Below are 19,335 nucleotides of genomic sequence, written 5' to 3'. Positions count from 1 at the left end.
AAGATAGAAATTCTCACAAAGAATCAAAAAGAAACATCAGAGGGGATCCCTGGGTGGCTCAGTGGTTTAGCACCTGCCTTTGGCCCAGGGCGTGATCCTGGAGTCCCGGGATGGTGTCCTGCATCAGGCTCCCAGCATGGAGCCTGCTTCTCCCTCTGCCTGTGTCTCTGCCTCTCTTTCTCTCTCTCTGTCATGAACAAATAAATAAATTAAATCTTAAAAAAAAAAAGAAATGTCAGAGATAAAAAACAATGTAACTAATTTGAAGAATGTCTTTGATGATATCATCAGTAAACCAGAAATGGTTAAGGAAAGAATCTCTGAGCCTGATGATATAACAATAGAAACTTCTAAAACTGAAAAGCAACGAGAAAAGAGTGGAAAAAACTAAAACAATATCCTAGAACTATGGGACAACCACAAATACTGTAGCATACATAAAAGGAGAAGAAAGAAAGAAAAAACAGAAGCAAGATTTGAAGCAACATTGAGAATTGCCCCCAATTAATGTCAGACACCAAATCACAGATCCAAGAAGCTCAGAGAATACTAAAAGCAAGATATATGCCCAAAAACCTACACTTAGACAAATCATCAAACTTCAGAAAATCACGGATAAAGAGTAACATTTGACTTCTCCCCTGAAACCATGCAAGCGAGAATGGAATGAAATATTTAAAGTGTTGAGGGAAAATACTAACACTTAGAATTCTGTACTCTGTAAAATTATCCTTCAAAAGTAAAGGAGAATAAAGACTTTCTCAAAAATTGAAGGAATTAGTTTCCAGTAGACCTACTTAGAAGAAATGGTAAAAGAAGTTCTTCAGACGAGGGAAAATGATGCAGGTTAGAAATGCAGATCTACATAAAGAAAAGCATCAAATAATCAATAACTGAAGGGAAAAGAAAAACTTCTATTTTTCTTATTTTTACCTGATTTAACAGATCAGTTTGTTCAAAGGGAAAGATTAAATATACCGTGTGATTTATTAGGTACTTGCAGTATCCATGAAGCAGTATAGTATTATTTGAAAGTGGACTTGGATTAGTTCTAAATGTATAGTACAAAATCCAGGGTTGTGACTAAAAAAAGTTAAAAAAGAAAAGTAGTGAACTGATACACTAAAAAAGGAGAGAAAATAGAATCATATAAAATGCTCATTTATAACTGCAGAAGGCAGCAAGAGTGTGGAACACAGAAACAAGAACAGGGTAACAAATAGAAAAAAGTAACAAATGTGGTAAATGTTAATCCAACTGTATCAATGATCATTTTAAATGTCAATGATCTAACTACACATTAAAAGACAAGGATTGTTAGAGTGGATCAAAAAAGTAAGACTCACCTATATGTTGCTATAAGAAACCCACTTAAAATATTAAGACACATACAGATTAAAAGTAAAGGGATGGAGAAAGATATACCATGAGAACACCAATAAAAAAAGTAGGAGTGCCTATATTAATTTCAGACAGAGCAGACTTCAGGGCAAGGAAAGTTATCAGGGATAGAGAGACATTATCTAATGATAAAGACGTTGGTACTCCAAGAAGGCATAACCAATCCTTAACGTTATGTACCTAACAACAGTGTCAAAATACATGAAGCAAAAACTGATAGAAGTGCATGTAGAAGAATCCACTACTATAGCAGGAAACTTTAATACTCCTTTATCAGAAATGGAGAGATCCAGCAGGCAGAAAATTGGTAAGGATATAGTTGAACTCAACAGCTCCATCAATCAACTGGATATAATTGACATTTATAGACTACTTCCTCCAACAGCAGATTACACATTCTTCCCAGATTCACATAGAACATTCACTAGATAGACTACATTTGGGCCATAAAACACATCTTAACAAATCTAAAAGAATAGAAATCACACAATGTCTGTTTTCAGGACACAATGGAATTAAACTAGAAGTCAACAACATAAAGATAGCTGGAAAACCCCCAAATACTTGGGAGATTAAACAGACTCCTAAATAACAAATGGGAAGAATTCTCAAGAAAAAATAAAACATATTTTGAATTAAATGAAAATGAAAATGTTCTGAAAATGGATACTCGTGATGGTTGTATATTACACGTCTATGTCAATGCACATTTAATAATGGTTAAGATACGAGTCCTGAGTGGTGGTGGAGTTAAAGTATCCTAAACTTACCTCATTCCACAGACACACAGAGACAGACAGTAGCCATATCAGTGAAACCAACTCTGAAAATGACTCATAACTTGAAGACTGGCAGAACAGATTTTCCACAGTTAACAGTATAGAGGAGACCCCATCAAAAAAGGTAGGAGTAGAAATATGGCTGGGAACTCCCCCTTTCAGCAACCTCCCCATTCCACATGAGACTAATCATAAATGAGAGGGACACTATAAGCATGAAGAAGAGCAAGAGGATCAGATCTCACATCAGGCATCCCAGGCATGGGAATACCCGTAACACTTTGGCTTTGGAGACCAGTAGGGCTTAACTTTGAGAGTTTTTACAGTCAAAAGGGTTTTACTCTGGGTACCTTAAAACTGAGTTCCACCCTTAAAAAGCCAGCATAACAAATAACCCAGGAGAGACAGCATAGAATCAGCAGTTTGAGGACAAACTGGGTATGAGAAGTAGATTTATTTACTAATTTCAAAATGTGCACTGGGCAGGAGTCTTTAGGAGAATTCTCCAAGAACAAAAGTGCTGGCTGGCTGACCATTCCTTGCCTGCCTCCCTTGCAGCCTATATAAAGTCAGATACCTGTGGGAAGCAGAGTGAAGATTTTCCATCTGTCTTGTTAGCACTATGGTCCCCACCTCATCCAACCTGCCCTACTCCACATAAATGCCTCCAGGCATTTATTTACTTCCATTATGTGGCTCCTGCCCTGAAAAACCCTGCATCACTCCAGAGTGATTTGTGCCCTGGTGACAGGGGAGTATAACCACACACACCAGTGTGTCTACAGTTCAAGCAGCTAAACCTTATAGCTGGCAATGCACTGCTGATCAGTGTCACTGCAGCCCCAGATGGGAGGTATCTGGTCTGACTATAGGCCCTACTCACCAACGGAAACCTCTAGAGGCAGAATGGGGAGAGAGCCATGCAGTGCTTGGGCTGACTGCTGACACCAGTCAACTAAAAGCCTGTGGTGGCCCCAGACAGGCCCCTTAACAGGGACCAAACCCTTGTCTAGTGTGCTCACAACTGTAGGCATAGTGGGCCACATTGTAGTTGACTGGACTAAATGCAAATGCAGCTCAGTCACAACAGTAAGGAACACACAGTCCACAGAGAAGACACTGCTGAAATGTCTGGTTCTGGTGGGGACATTGTGCTACAGGGCACCATAGAACCTCTTCATAAAGCCACTACTTTCAAGAGCAGGAGACATAGTTGACCTTCCTAATATATAGAAATAAACAGAGAGTCAGACAAAATGAGGAAACAAAGGAATTAGGTCCTGAATAAAGAACAGGACAAAACCACAGCAAAAAGGCTACATGAAACAGAGATAAGGCAATAGCCCTGATAAAGAATTCAAAGTAATGGCTGTAAATATCCTCACTGGATTTGAGAAAAGAGTAAAGGATCTCAGTAAGACCTTCAAAAAAGAGAAAGAAAATATAAAAAAGAACCAGTCAGAGATGAAGAACACAAAACTGACATAAAAAATTCACAAGAGGGAATCAACAGCAGATTAGAAAAAGCAGAAGAATGGATTAGTGATCTGGAAGGCAGGGTAATAAAAAAAGCAACTAAACTGAATAGAGAAAAGAAAAAAGTAAGAAAAATGAGAATAGGTGAAGGCAACTCAGTGACATCACCAAGCATAATAACATTTGCATTAGAGATCCCAGAGGGAGGAGAGAGAGAAGTGAGCAATTGACTCACAAAATAAGAGATGAACACTTCCCTAATCTGGGGAAGATAACAGAAATCCAGATCCAGGAAGCACAGAAACCCTCCAAAAGTTAACCCAAGGAGGTTCAAACCAAAACAAAAATCATTAAAATGGCAAACATTGTGAGAAAAAGATTTTTTAAAGCAATAAGAGAAATTGGTTACATACAAGAAAATCCCATAAGGCTGTCAACTGATTTTTCAGCAGAAACTTTGCAGGCTAAAAGGGAGTGGAATGATATATTCAATCTCTGAAAGGAAAAAACCTGCAACCAAGAATGCTCTACCTATCAAGATTATATTCAGCACAGAAGAGAGGTAAAGAGTTCCCCAGAGCTCCCCAAAATCATCACCACTGAACTAGTCTTACAAGAAATATTAAAGGGAATTCTTTGAGTGGAAAGAAAAGGTCAAAATAGGTGTAAGAAAATTAAGAAAAGAAAAAATTTCACTGGTAAATGCAAACATATAATAGAAGTAATAGATCACTCACTTATAAAACAAGTATGAAAGTTAAAACACAAAAGCAGTAAACTCAATTATATCTATAAAAATCAGTCAAGGGATTCACAAAACAAAAGGATATAAAACATGGGGCAAAGAGTAATAGATTCTAATTTAGGTGACATCAACCTAAAATAGACTGCTATATACATAAAATGTTATATATGAACCTAATGATAACCACAAATCTAAAACCTGTAATAGTTACACAAAAAATAAAGAGAAAAAAATCCAAGCATACAACTAAAGACAGCCATCAAACCATGAAGGAAGAGAGCAAGAGAAGAATGACTAGAAAAGAGCTAAAAAAAGAACTGCAAAACCAGTGACAAAAATGGCAGTAAGTATGCACCTGTCAATGAATTTAAATGTAAATGGATTAAATGATCCAATGAAAAGACACAGGATAAATAAATGAATAAAAAAATCCACACTTATAACTTGCCTACAAGAGATTCATTTCAGACCAAAGGACACATGCAGATCTAAAGTGAAGGGATGGAAAAATGTTTACCATGCAAATGGAAGCAAAAAGAAAGCTGGGGTTGCAACACCTATATCAAACAAAATAGACTTTAAAACAAGGACCGTACCAAGAAACAAAGAAGGACAATAAGGAAACAATCCAAAAGGAACAATCCAACAAGAAGTTGCAATTTTAAATATCTATGTGCTCAAAATGGGAGCCCTCAGATACATAAAGCAACTATTAACAGATGTAAGGAAGAAACTGACAGTAATACAATAACAGTAAGGGACTTTAACACCCTGTGTGTATCAATGGACAGACTGTCCATATAGAAAATCAATAAGGAAACAGTGGTTTTAGACCAGATGGACAGATATATTCAGACATTCCATCACCAAACAGTGAAATACAGGGGAGTCTGGGTGGTTCAGTTGGCTGAGTGTCAGACTCTTGATTTCAACTTGGGTTGTGATCTTGGGGTGGTGGGGTCAAGCCCCATGTTGGGCTCTGCACTGAACATGGAGCCTACTTGGGATTCTTTCTCTCCCTCTTCCTCTGCCTGTCTTCCCTCTGTATGCATGTGCATGTGCAGTCTCCATTCCTCTTTCTCAAACAAAAATAAACCATAAACAATGGAATAAATATTGCACATGGAATACTCCTTAGAATAAATCATATTAGGCCAAAAAACAGACTAAAATACATGCTACTAAACAATAAATGGGTTAACCAAGAAATCAAAGAGGAAATAAAAAATACATGGCGACAAAAATAAAAACACAAGGGTCCACAATCTTTGGGATTCTGTAAAAGCTGTTCTAAGAGGAAAATTTATAGGAAATACAGGCCTACCTCAAAAACATAAGAAAAATCCCAAATAAGCAACCTAACCTTATACCTAAAGGAACAACAACAAACCCAAAGCCAGTATTAGAAATAATAAAGATCAGAGCAGAAATAAATGAAATAGAAACTAAAAAACAACAGAAAAGATGGATAAAACCAGGAGCTGGTTGTTTGAAAATATCAAGAAAATTGATAAATCTTTAGCCAGACTCCAAAAAAAAAAAAAAAAAAAAAAAGAGAGAACCCAAATAAACACAATTAGAAGTGAAAGAGGAAAAATAACCAACACCACAAATATATAAAGGATTATAAGAGATTATGAAAAATTATTCGCCCACAAATTGGGCAACCTAAAAGAAATGAATTGGCAGAAACAGGCAACCCTCCAAAATGGAATCAGGAAGAAATAGAAAATTTCAATGGACCAATTACTAGTAATGAAACTTGAATCAGCAATCAAAAAACTCCCAACAAAAGTCCAGAGGGGCATTTGGGTGGCACAGCTAGTTAACAATCTGCCTCCAGCTCAGATCTTGATCCCAGTATGGACTCTGCTTTAACCTCTCCCCCTCTGTGCTTATTCTAATAAATAAGTAAAATCTTTAAAAAAAAAAAAAATCCAGAACCAGAGGCTTCACAGGTGATTTCTACCACATATATAAAGAAGAGTTATGATCCATTCCTATCAAACTACTCCAGAAAACAGAAGAGAAAGGAAAGCTGCCAAATTCATTCCATAAGGCTAGCATTGCCCTGATACCAAAACCAGAGAGAAATAAACTACAAAAAACTCCAACAAAACATAAAAGGAAACTACAGGCCAATATCTGATGAAAACTGGTGCAAAATCCACAACAAAATATTAGTGAACCGAGTTCAACAATACATTTAAAAAAATCTTTCATCGTGATCAAGCAGGATTTATCCTTGGCATGCAAGGGTGGTTTGATGTCCACAAATCAATCAACATAACTGCATTAATAAGAAAAAAGAATAAAAACTATGATCATCTCACTAGAGATGGAGAAAAAGCATTTGACAAAGTACAACATCCATTCATGATAAAATCTCTTAAAAAAGTAGATTTAGAGGGAACATACCTCAACATAACAAAGGCTGTATACATAAAAAACCCACAGCTAACATCATATTCAATGTTGAAAAGCAGGGCTTTTCCTCTAAGATAAAAAACATGACAAAGATATCCACCCTCATCACTTCTATTCAACATAGTATTAGCCACAGCAATCAGACAATAAAAGGCATCCAAATTAATAGGGAAGAAGTAAACCTGTCACTATTAGCAGATATTATGCTATATATAGAAAACCCTAAAGATTCCACCAAAAAACTACTTGAATTGATAAATGCATTCAGTAACGTTGCAAGATACAAAGTCCATATACAGTAATCAGCTGAATTTCTTTATACTGATAATAAAAAAGGAAAAACAAATTAACAAAACAATTCCATTTAACAACTGCACCAAAAAGGATAAAATGCCTAAGAATAAACTGCATTCTGAAAACTATAAAACACTCATGAAAGAAACTGAAGATGATACAACTGGAAAGGTATTCCATGTTCATGGACTGCAAAAACCAACACTGTTAAAACGTCCATACACCCAAAGCAATCTATGAATTCAATGCAACCCCTACCAAAATACTAACAGCAATTTTTACAAAACTAGAATAATCCTAAAATTTGTTTGGAACCATTAAAGACCCCAAATAGCCAAAGCAATCTTGAGAAAAAATAAAGCTTGGAGGTATCATAATTCCAGATTTCAAGATATATTATAAAGCTGTAGTAATCATACAGTACTGACATAAAAAGACACATAGATCAGTGGAATAATCCAGAAAAGCTTAGAAATAAACTCATGCTTACATGGTCAATTAATCTACAACACAGGAGACAAAAAGATACACTGGAGAAAAGACAATCTCTTCAAAAAATAGTGCTGGAAAAACTGGACAGCTGCATGCAAAAATTAAAACTGGACCACTTTCCTACACCACATACAAAAATAAACTAAAAATGGATTAAAGATCAAAATGTGAGACCTGAAACCATAAAACTCCTAGAAGAAAATACAGGCGGTAATTTCTTGGACATCAGTCATATAGAAACATTTTTGTAGCTATGCCTCCTCAGGCAAGGGAAACAAAACTAAAATTAAGCTATTGGGACTATACCAAAATAAAAAGAATTTGCATAGCAAAGAAAGTCATCAACAAAAGGACAAGGCAACCTACTGAATTAGAGAAAACAATTACGAATGATATATCTAATGAATTAATACCTAAAACATACAACACCAAAATAATAATCTAATTAAAAAATGGGCAGAGGACCTGAACACACATTTTTCCAAAGAAGACATACAGATAACCAACAGACACATGAAAAGATGCTCAACATCACTAATCATGAAGGAAAGACCAATCAAAACCACAATGAGATATCACCTTACACCAATGGCTAGAATCAATTAAAAAAAAAAACTTATCAAGAAATAACAAGTAATGGCAAGGATGTAGAGAAATAGGAACCTTGTGCACTATTGGTATAAATGCAAACTGATGCAGCCACTGTGGAAAACAGTAAGGAAAATAGAATTACCATATGATCCAGTAATTCCATTACTGAGTTTTTATCCAAAGAAAATAAAATGCTAATTTGAAATGACATACGCACCTCTATGTTTACTGCAGCATTATTTAACAGCCAAGATACAGAAGCAACCCAAATGTCCATCACAGAGGAATGGATAAAGTAATATTGTATTCTATGTGTGTGTGTATATATACTGCCTACAATACAAAATTACTCAGCCATAAAAAGAATGAAATCTTGCCATCTGTGATATCATGGATGGACCCAGAGGGTATAATGTAATGCTAAGTGAAATGTCAGTCTGAGAAAGACAAATGCTATAGGATTTCACTCATGTGGAATGTAAGAAACAGAACAAATGAACAAACAAAGAAAAAATGGGCAAACAGAAAATTAGACTTTTAAACAACAAAAAAACAAAACTGGTGGTTGACAGAGGTGAGAAGAGTTGCGGGGTGGGTGAAATAGACAAAGGTGATAAGAGCACACTTATTAATAATGATGAGCACTGAGTAATGTATAGAACTATTCAGTCATTACAACAGTGCACATTTGAAACTAATATGACACCGTATATTAATTACACATCAATGAAAAACAATTTCCAAATTCTAAAAAATTAAATAAAAAATTTTTCAAAAAGGTGAAAATGGTAAATATGTAATATATGTAATTTTTACCATAGGAAAAAAATTCCTATGTGTATAGATGAAAAAACTATGTTCAATGTTTAATCCCTCAAAATTCTCTAGTAAATCCAGTACTTAAAATTTTTACCATTTAACAATTTAATTTTAATTAGAATTCAACCATTTAACAATTCTTAAATGATGGTATCCTCTCCAAAATTAATTTTTTTTTGTGATAATGAATTGTTAAATATCCATTTCAGAAAGTTCTTAAGAAATTAAGGACAAACCCTCATGAATGTTTTGAAAAAAATAAGAAATCTTAATTGACATTTCTATAAAGGTCACAGGAATAAAATTTCAAGTACCATATAATCATCATGTTTAATATAGTGAAGTAAAAATATCCTGCCATAGTTTTCTTTAAAAAAACAAAAAAATTTTTTTAAACAAAAAATCATGTACTTTGTTCTCTTCTGTTTGTAATATGAGACATCATTAATTTTAGACTCTGTTCTGGGGTTAAAAAGTTGTTTGTATCCATGGAGCCATGAAAATGATAATGATAAATATGAGTCACAGCTAAGTTCTTAATGATTAAATGATCTTTTCAAAAATTAATTTCTTTTTTTGAGAGAGAGCATGCATGCATAAGCTCAAGACAGAGTGGGGGAGGGACAGAGGGAGCATCCAAAGCAGGCTCCATCCCCAGCACACAGCCCCACATGGGGCTCAACCTCATGACCCTGAGATCATGTCCTGAGCTGAAATCAAGAATCAAAGGCTTAACAGACTGAGCCACCTAGGCACCCCTTAAATTATCTTTTTGCACTATACTTACAATTGTCTCTAATTTAGGTATGTCTTATTTCATAGAGTTTTAAAATGAATTGATGGAAGAATGTGCTTAGTTGAAGTTTAAATGAAGTTTTACTCCAATTCACCTCTTCATCATCATCTTGTCAGTATTCATAGATCATTTTTTTACTTCTAAAAACTACATGACAAGGAATTCTTTTTTTTTTTGTTAATTTAAAAAAAAATTATTTATGATAGTCACACAGAGAGAGAGAGAGAGAGAAAGGCAGAGACATAGGCAGAGGGAGAAGCAGGCTCCATGCACCGGGAGCCTGACATGGGATTCGATCCCGTGTTTCCAGGATTGCGCCCTGGGCCAAAGGCAGTCGCTAAACCGCTGTGCCACCCACGGATTCCTGACAAGGAATTCTATAGCAAATCTGTACTGAATATACTTTCTTACATTTATCAATTACCTCCACTTTTACTACTCATTCCAACCTCATTATCATCCACATATTAGTTTTATCAACTATTACTCATTTAGTAGGCAAGTTCCAACAGTATTTTAAATTGTAAACAAAAGGCATCAAGGGTTATTAACTCAATCTTATCAAATATTTGAGAGGAGTTCTAAAGTTCTTTTACAAGAGTGAGAGAATACACTGTTTTTATAGCTTAATAAATTATAAAGTGTTTTGATATCAGGCAAAAGAATATCAAGTAAAATGACCAATGATATTAAGTTGGTTACATTTAGTGGTTTTGAATAAATTGAGGAAGGAGGTGAAAGAGAAGGTAAAGAAATGTTGGACAAAGTTTTACTCTTAAAAATATTTCTCCCTAAGAAAACCAAAAGTGGACTGAATACATACAACTGTACCCTGATGTATCTTTATAGTCACTAGAATGACTCCTTTTTTTTTTTTTTTTTTTAAGAATGACTCCTGAATACTAGTGCTGCCTACAGAAAAATAGTGATGTAGGTTTTAAAGGACCAGGGCCATCAAAACCACATCTCTCATAAATTCGGAGTAAAATTTTTTTCATTAATTAAGGCTTATTTTATCTGCTCAATTAGTTTTAGTTAAAATTTATGATAAAGCATGTTATATTTTAAATGCTTTGTAATGATGAATATATATTTTGCTCTCCCTCAATCTATATAACCATTATGTCTATTCATATGTAAAGAGACTTGAAATATAGTTTCACCAATTTGAACATACACAGATGTTTTTCAATTAGTCATACCTCCATTTCTTTGAAGGCAAATCCTTTGTTAAGACAATAACCTTCAATATTATTATTAAGGAAAACAGCATTCTCAAGACAGTATTAGATGAAGAGTGGAATATTCAGAAATAGTGCTTTTTGGTCAGATTACTTACGTATTTTATGTATTTATTTTCTTAATTACTAGGATTTTAACTCAACATTTTTTTTCTCAGCACTTACTTTTTTGGTCAAAGAGTCATCAGTATCAGAAGGCATTCTTGTTGATACATGAAATATCACTTCTACTGTAGAGGTAGCAAAATATGGCGTGGTCAATCCTGTGCTTTTGTTTTTTTGTAGTCCTCCCATGAAACCGCAGTGGTTTGTAAGATTGACCTGGGAGCAATGATACACATTTTAATCAACTAAACAAAACTCAACAACTTACTATTGAAATAGACTCAAATTTCTCAATTTGCAAAAAACACGGAGAAGAAAGTCTTTGGCATGTTATCAACCAATGCTTGATTCAGAATTATTAGTTAGAGCTGTTCTGTTTATACTGGAACTTTTTCTTAAGTATTTGTGATCTCTAATTAGGAGGAGTTAATTAGGAAAGAAATCACTGCTGTACACTATGCATCTTTTGTTAGGCTACTAGGTGTTAATACTAAATCATAAAGGCTATGGGAGGACACCAAAGCCAGAGTGAAAAATCAAGTAGCAAAAATCAAGACTGGAAGTGATGTGGGGGAAAGTTTAAACAGTAATGTCACTTTGATAAGATGATTAATCATGTGTGTTAGATTTACTCATGGAAATTGTCTTAATATTTAGTACCTATCACATAGCTCAGAACAGAAATACAAAAATGCAGAACTGAACTTCTAATGCATTAAAAAACTACAAATTAATCTGTGCTAAGGTTTTTACACATACTTTCCCTGATTATAAATAAAATACACACATACTAATATCAGGGTCATTGCATTGGGTCATATTCCCTTAACTTGTGCAATACACAAAGCAACCTGACTTCACTGTTGAAATTAAAGAAAATACTAGAAAGCAAAAAGAAACACAAAAGAAGAAAGATACTTAAACACTGTATCTCTTTACTCAGAAAAACCACTTTATACATATGTTTTTAAAAATGAAATCTGAAATATGGATGGACCTAGAGGGAATAATTAATGCTAGGTAAAATAAGTCAGAGAAAGACAAATACCGTATGATTTCACTCATATGTGGAATTTAAAAGAATATACGAACAAAAGAAAAAAAATAAAAAAGTATACTCTTAAACACAGAGAACTGGTGGTTGCCAGAGGGAAGGTAGGTGGGGGCGTGGGTAAAATAGCTAAAGGTGATTGAATACACTTATGATGAGCACTGAGTAATGTATAGAATTAAGTCATTATAGTGTACTCTTGAAAGTAATATAACACCGTGTGTTAATACTTCAATTAAAAAATTTAAAAATCTGAATAACTGGTAAAGTGAATTATAAAAACCAATTTTTGCACCATGTGACCTTGAACATGTCTCAACTATCAGTATCAGTTATAATGGCTAAACATCTGAATAACAAATTAGTTTTTACAACATTACTATAAGATTGCCTCAATCATTTATTTTTTAAAACTTGACTCAGTAATATACTCATGTATTTAAAATTTCAAAAGCTGGGGATTCCCGGGTGGCTCAGCAGTTTAGCACCTGCCTTCAGCCCAGGGCGTGATCCTGGAGTCCTGGGATCAAGTCCCACAACACGCTCCCTGCATGGAGTCTGCTTCTCCCTCTGCCTCTATCTCTCATGAATAAATAAATAAAATCTTTTAAAGAATTTTTTTTCAAAAGCTTACCAAAATTCTTACTTCCATCTCTCATCTCTAGCTACTTAGTGCCCCTTCCAGAAAGCAATTTCTTTTTTTTTCTTTTTCTTTTTTTTTTTTTTTTTTATAGATTTTATTTGACAGGGGTTGGGAGGGAGAGAGAGAACACACATTGGGGGAACAGAGGGAGGGAGAAGCAGACTCTCCACTGAACCAGGATCCTGACTTGCAGCTCTATCCCAGGACTCTGAGACCCTGAAGGCAGACTCTTAACTGACTGAGACATCCAGGCACTCCTCTTCTTTCCTTTATAAAAATTTACTTATTTCAGAGAAAGACAGAGGGAGCAAGCAAAAAGAGGGGGAGAGAGATAGAAAGAATCCTCAAGCAGACTCCCCACTGAGTGCAGAACCCAATGTGGCTGGTGCTCAATCCCAGGACTCTCAGATCATAATCTGAGCTGAAATCAAGAGCTGGCTGCTTAATCAAATGAGCCACCCAGGTGCCCCCTGAAAGCAATTTCTTAACTATCCTTCCAAAAATGTTCTCTATATATCCAATTAAATTCTTTTATGTATGTGTGTACACATACAATGTTTTGCACTTTGATTTTCACTTAAAATACCTTGAAAAGTACTCATTAATAAGTAAAGAGCTTCTTCATTTGTTGTTTTCATGGCTTCAGAGAAGTTCATTTTCTTGATGTACAATAATTAACTAGTTCCCTACTTAAAGGGTATTTAGGCTGTTTCCAATCTTTTGTTATTATAGTCAATGCTGCAGTGAATAACACAGAATACATGTCATGCTGCATTTGTAAAAGGAGATCTATAGAATAGTTAAAAGTGGAACTGTAAGTCAAAGGGCATGTACTCTTCTCATGAAACTCAGTAAAATGGCTCTCTATAGATAGCAACAACAGTGTTTAAGAATGCCTGTTTCCCTCATAGCTTTCAAATATATTATCAAATTTTATGATCTTTGCTAATATGATAGGTGAAAAATGGTATCTAAGTATAGACCTTTCGTTTTAGTGAATAGGTTATTTATTTTCAGGTCAACTCTCTGATCATGTAATGGAGAACAAGTCTCATTCCAGTATTCCTTTGCTCTAAACACTTCTGCAATACTTGGTGATCTTTTTTTATTCAATTTTTTAACTGGAGATTCATAAGTTTTAAAAAATAATAAAAAGAGATCCAATGTATTCTGTACCCAGATTTCTCCAGTGCAAAACTATATTAAAATCAGGATACTGGATGAGGTTCCTGGGTGGCTCACTTGGTTGGGCATTAGAGTCTTGATTTCGGCTCAGGTCATGAGCTCAGGGTCATGAGATTAAGCTTCAGCATGGGGTCTACTTCGTGAGAGATTCTCTCTCTCCCTCTGCCTCTCCCTGCTCCTTGCCTGTATTCTCTCAAAAATGCAAAACAAACAAAAAATCCCTCAGGATACTGGCATTAATATGCTCAAGAAACAACATTTTCATCACCGTAAAGGTCCCCTATGTTATCCTGTTACATGAGCTATACCACTTCCCTCTTATTCTACCCCCTTAAACCCTAGCAATGAGTAATCTGTTCTTCACCACGAAGATGGGTCATTTCAAGGTTGTATAAATAGAATTATACAGTATGTAACCTTCCCAAGAATTTGAAGATTTTCCTGTTATCTATTAATGATTTAAAATTTTATCCCACTGTAGTTAGAGAATACACTGTACGATTTCAATTATTTTAAGTTTGCTGTAGGTTTTTTTTATGGCCCAATATGTCTATCTTGGTATATGTTCTATGGACACTTAAACATGTATTCTGATGATATTGGGTAGAGTGTTCTGTAAATGTCAGTTAGATCCTGTCAGTTTATAGTACTTTTGAGTCCTTCTATATAGTATTGTTGATTTTCTGTCTGGCTCTTCTCTTAGTTGAGAAAGAGGTGAAGTCTCCATCCATAAGTGTGGATTTGTCTATATCCTGCCTCACTTTATGCCCCTTTACCTTCATTTGTTTGTAATATAATTGCCATGAATATTTTCATGGCATTACATTTAGAAATACATCAGAAATAATTTTTGCATCAACCAGCAAACATAATTAAGAAAACCCAAAAGGAGAGGTAATGCCTAATATACTTACCCATATTCTTTGTCATGTTCTTTCTTTCTAGTGTTCCAAGGTCCTTTCTACCATTTCTTTTCTGTTAATATAACTTATTTTAGTAGTTCTTTTAGGGTAGGTTTGCTGGCAACAGGTTCTCTAAGTTTTCCTTCATCTGAAAATGTTTTGCTTCATTCCTTTACTAGCTATAGGATTCTGGCTGACATTAATTTTTCTTCAGCACTTGTAAAATATTGCCTCTTTCTCTGGCTATTATAGTTTGTTTTTTGTTTTAAGTAGGATCTATGCTCAGCTTGGAGCCCAGTGTGGGGCTTGAACTCATAGCCCTGAGATCAAAACCTAAGTGGAGACCAAGAGTTAGATGCTTAACTGGCTGAGACACCCAGGTGTCCCTGGCTACTATAGATTTGATGAGAAATTCACTATCATTCTAATTGTTTTCCCCTTATAAGATAAAGAACAATTTTTGTCCATGTGCTTTAAAAATTTTTTTGAGACTTATTTTTCAAAAGCTTAATTGTGATTGTGTCTTATATGGATTTCTTTTAATTAATTAATCCTGTTTCGGTTTCACCCTGGTTCTTCAATCTGTAGCTTTATTAAGGTTATTTCTCTTGACAAATTTGGGAAAATTTCAACATTATTTCTTCAAGTAATTTTCAGACCCAACTCATTTCACCTTTTCTGCTGGGACTCAGATAAGAGGAATGTTAAATCTTTTGTCATAGTCTCTGCTGGGTCCCCAGGGGCTGGTTTGTCAGGTCCCCTTCCTAACTGCCAGGAAGAAACCCCAGGGCTCTCAGCCACTTGCAGTGGCTGCCCTAGAAGCACAGGCCTCCTGCTAGGGTCCTAGCCCAGGCCCTGCTGTCCCTTTCCCAGGTGGACCATGAAACATGTCAGTAGGTCATCCCTGGGGATGATGGGCGGGGTTGGAAGACTGCATAATTTACTGTTCTTTAAAAAAAAACCTTCAATAAAACATTTCAAAGCATCAAAAAAAATTTCATTGTCCTTAAGTCTTTTCTCTCTCTGTTGTTTACATTCTTTATTGTTCTATCTTCCAGTTTATTGATTCTTTTGTACCCCCATCTCTACCTGACTCTCTTGCTGGGCACATTTACTGTGTTTTTTGTTTCAGCAATTAAATCTTCATTTCCAAATTTTCATTTAGTTCTTCTTGTATCTTCCCTTTTTTTTTAACTGAAACTTTCTATTTTTCATTTATGTCAACTATGATCCTAATTGCTAGTCATAGCATTTCTATTATGGTTATCTCAGAATCTTTGTTATTTGTTGTTAGTATGTTTTGTCATCTTTTCATTCAGTTTGAGACCTTACTGGGTCTTGGTATGATTTTTGATCAAAGCTTGGATATTTTTGGATTATGTTAAAAGACTATGAATCTTATTTAAACCTTCTGTTTCAGCAGGCTGTTTTGTCACACTGCTCTGTCAAAGAAGCAAGGTGGATACTGCCTCACTCTAGCCAGGTGGACAGCAAAGTATAGGTTCCCCACTTAACCTCTGCTGACAACTGCAGAGGGGAGATCTTCATTACTGTTAGGTGGAGGAAGGAGTTCTGACTTCCTATGTGGTGTCCATTAAGGAAAGGTGTTATTACTGGTAAGGTTAGTCTCATTACTGCTGGGTGATGGTAAAAGAACTACTTCTCCACTAGGCCTCCTCTGATCTATCCCAGTGGAGGATAGAGGGGCACCTCATTATAGTAGGTAGGGATAGAATTCCAGGTTCCTCATGTAGTCTCCACTGACACTATGGTGTGAGGTGTGAATGGGGGACTTGACCAGCTGACAGAGATGAAAGTCTTGGCTTTCTGGTTGCCCTTCTCTAACACTATTTGATACTATTCCTGTGTGGTGTTGGGGATGTCTCATTATAGTCTCATGAGGGTGGCAGGCGAGGCGGCTCCCTAACTGACCTAACTGACCTTTGTTGTCAGGGATGGGGATGGGAGTCTTTTGTGTTTGGCTGGAGCAGAGCAGTTATTATCTAAATGTTTTTTGTCTTTCTAGGTCATTCCTTTCCTGGTCCTTTGGCTAGAAAAAGTGGGCTTTTTGTTGGGGTTCTTTTGGTCAGTGCTTGTTAATGTTTCTAGGTTACTATTTTAGATCCAAGTTGATACAGGAGACAAAACCTTGAGAACCCATCATCATGTCATCCTTGGTCCTGAATTGGCCTCTCTTCCTCTCCACCTTTTGGAGTTTTTTTTATGTTTTTATATGTAATGTCCAGAGTTTTTGTTGTACTTAGTGTGAAGAATAAGGAGAGTATGTCTCTTTGATGTTCCTCGAAGTGAAAGCTCCCACTGTACAACTTAATGGACTTCACTATATTCACAGGTAAGTAGAATCATCATCGCAGTCAATTTTAGAACATTTACATCAAAAAGAAACCCTTTAACGATCACCCTGATCTTCCCTCATCCCTCCAACTAGTCCTAAGCAACCTCTAATCTACTTTCTGTGTGTCTGTGTGTTTGTGTATATATGGGGTTATTTCATATAAATGGATCATAACACATCTCTTTGTGACTGATTTCTTTCATCTAACATAATGATTTCAAGGTACATCCACATTGGAGCATGTAAATACTTCATTCCTTTTCATGCCCAAATAATATCCCATTATATGAATATATCACATTTTATCCATTCATCCATTGATAGACATTTGGGTTGCTTCCACCTTTTTGGCTATTATGAATAATGATGCTATAAACACCCATGCTTAAGTTTTTGTCCGGGTATACAGTTTAATTTCTCTTGGATATCTACCTAAGTGTGGAATTTCTGATCATATAATAATTCAGTGTTTTACTTTTTTTTTTCAAAGATTTATTTAACACAGAGAGAGCACAACCAGGGGGAGTGGCAGGCAGAGGGTGAAGGAGAAGCAGGTTCTCTGCTATGTAGTGGGGCACAATCCCAGGACCCTGGGATCATGATCTGAGCTGAAGACAGATGCTTATATGAGCCACCCAGGTGCCCCCAGTGTTTTACTATTTGATGAGCTTCCAGATTGCTTTCCACTGAGGTTGCACGATTTCACATTCCTACTGGAGTTTAAGAGGGTTCATTCAGATTGCTCTGAATTCTAGCCTATAGTTATTAATTATCTGACCTTTTGATTCCAGCCAATCTAATGAGTATGAAGTAGTATCTCTCTGTGGTTTTGATTTACATTTCACTGATAATGATGTCAAGTGACTTTTCATGAGCTTATTGGTTACCTGCATATCTTATTAAGAGAAATGTCCATTCAGGTACTAATTTTTTAAAATTCAATTGTTTCTAATTAATGATTTGTATGAATTCTTTTTTTTTTTTTTTTTTAAGATTTTATTTATTCATGAGAGACACAGAGAGAGGCAGAGACACAGGTAGAGAAAGAAGAAGGCTCCGTGCAGGAAGTATGATGTGAGACTCCATTTCAGGGCCTAGGATCACAACCTGAACCAAAGGCAGACACTCAACCACTGAGCCACCCAGGTACCCCTGATCTATTTTGAGTTAATTTTTGTATACAGCGTGAAGCAAAAGTCCAACTTCATTCTTTTGCATGTGGCTATCCAGTTGTTCTGGCACCATTTATTGAAAAGACTATTCTTTCTCTACTGGGTGGTCTTGGCACTTGTCAAAAATTAGTTGACCACAGAAGTATGGGTTTATTTCTAGAATCTCAATTCTATTCCACTGATCAATATGTCTATCCTTGGTGCAAGTGCCATACTGTTTATTATTGTCTTGTACTAAGTTGTAAAATATGGAAGCGTAAGTACTACTACTTTTTTCTTTTTCAAATGTTTCTTGCTTTTAGTAATAGTTTTTTTTAAGCAGAAAATCTATTCATAATTTTTCTTTAGTATTTCTAAAGCAGTTTCACATATCTAATTTCAACTGAGCATCACATTGTATCTGCTGTGTAAAAAATATATTACATTTGACAAATAAGCAAATAGCAACAGAGACCCCAAGAAACTCACTTAAAGGGAAATAGCATGTTGGATAAGCCATAAAGATATATATACTGAATGCTAGAAGCTTATGTACTAAACACTGTACAGGGCATCTAGATAGCTTTTAAAAAGAAAAATCGATGAGATAAAAGTGCATGCCCTCTAGGAAGGTCTTATAGTCTAGTCTAGTACAGTGGTCTTCAACAATTTTGCTCATGTACTCTCTACAAGAATTTTAAGAAACTGTGTATTAAATTGACAACTATAATGAAACATTTCATCACAAGTTTAAACTGTTGCAAAAATTATAATTTCTAGTATACTGTATGTTACATGTATATGTGCTTTAAATATAGATTCATCAAAATTGTAGAGCTACAGATTTGGCTGATACAATATATATAAAATGTCTGCTATTA

At 35.4% G+C, this 19,335-nt stretch overlaps 1 protein-coding gene across 14 annotated transcripts in view; it reads right to left on the bottom strand.

Annotated features, from left to right (window-relative positions):
• The window catches only part of RALGAPA1 (Ral GTPase activating protein catalytic subunit alpha 1), a 247,220-nt gene that overhangs the window by 43,603 nt on the left and 184,282 nt on the right, over positions 1–19,335 (bottom strand). For 13 of the 14 annotated variants that reach the window (XM_041758106.1, XM_041758107.1, XM_041758108.1 and 10 more), the window contains one exon: positions 11,227–11,382. In XM_041758106.1, coding sequence (XP_041614040.1) covers positions 11,227–11,382 — 156 coding nt within the window. Of the gene's footprint in view, positions 1–11,222; positions 11,383–19,335 lie in introns of all 14 variants that reach the window. The other variant, XM_041758113.1, reaches the window with a different exon arrangement.

This window comes from Vulpes lagopus, chromosome 6, assembly GCF_018345385.1.
Source record: "Vulpes lagopus strain Blue_001 chromosome 6, ASM1834538v1, whole genome shotgun sequence".
NCBI classification, from domain to species: Eukaryota; Metazoa; Chordata; class Mammalia; order Carnivora; family Canidae; genus Vulpes; species Vulpes lagopus.
This window is presented reverse-complemented; position numbering and strand designations above follow the sequence as displayed.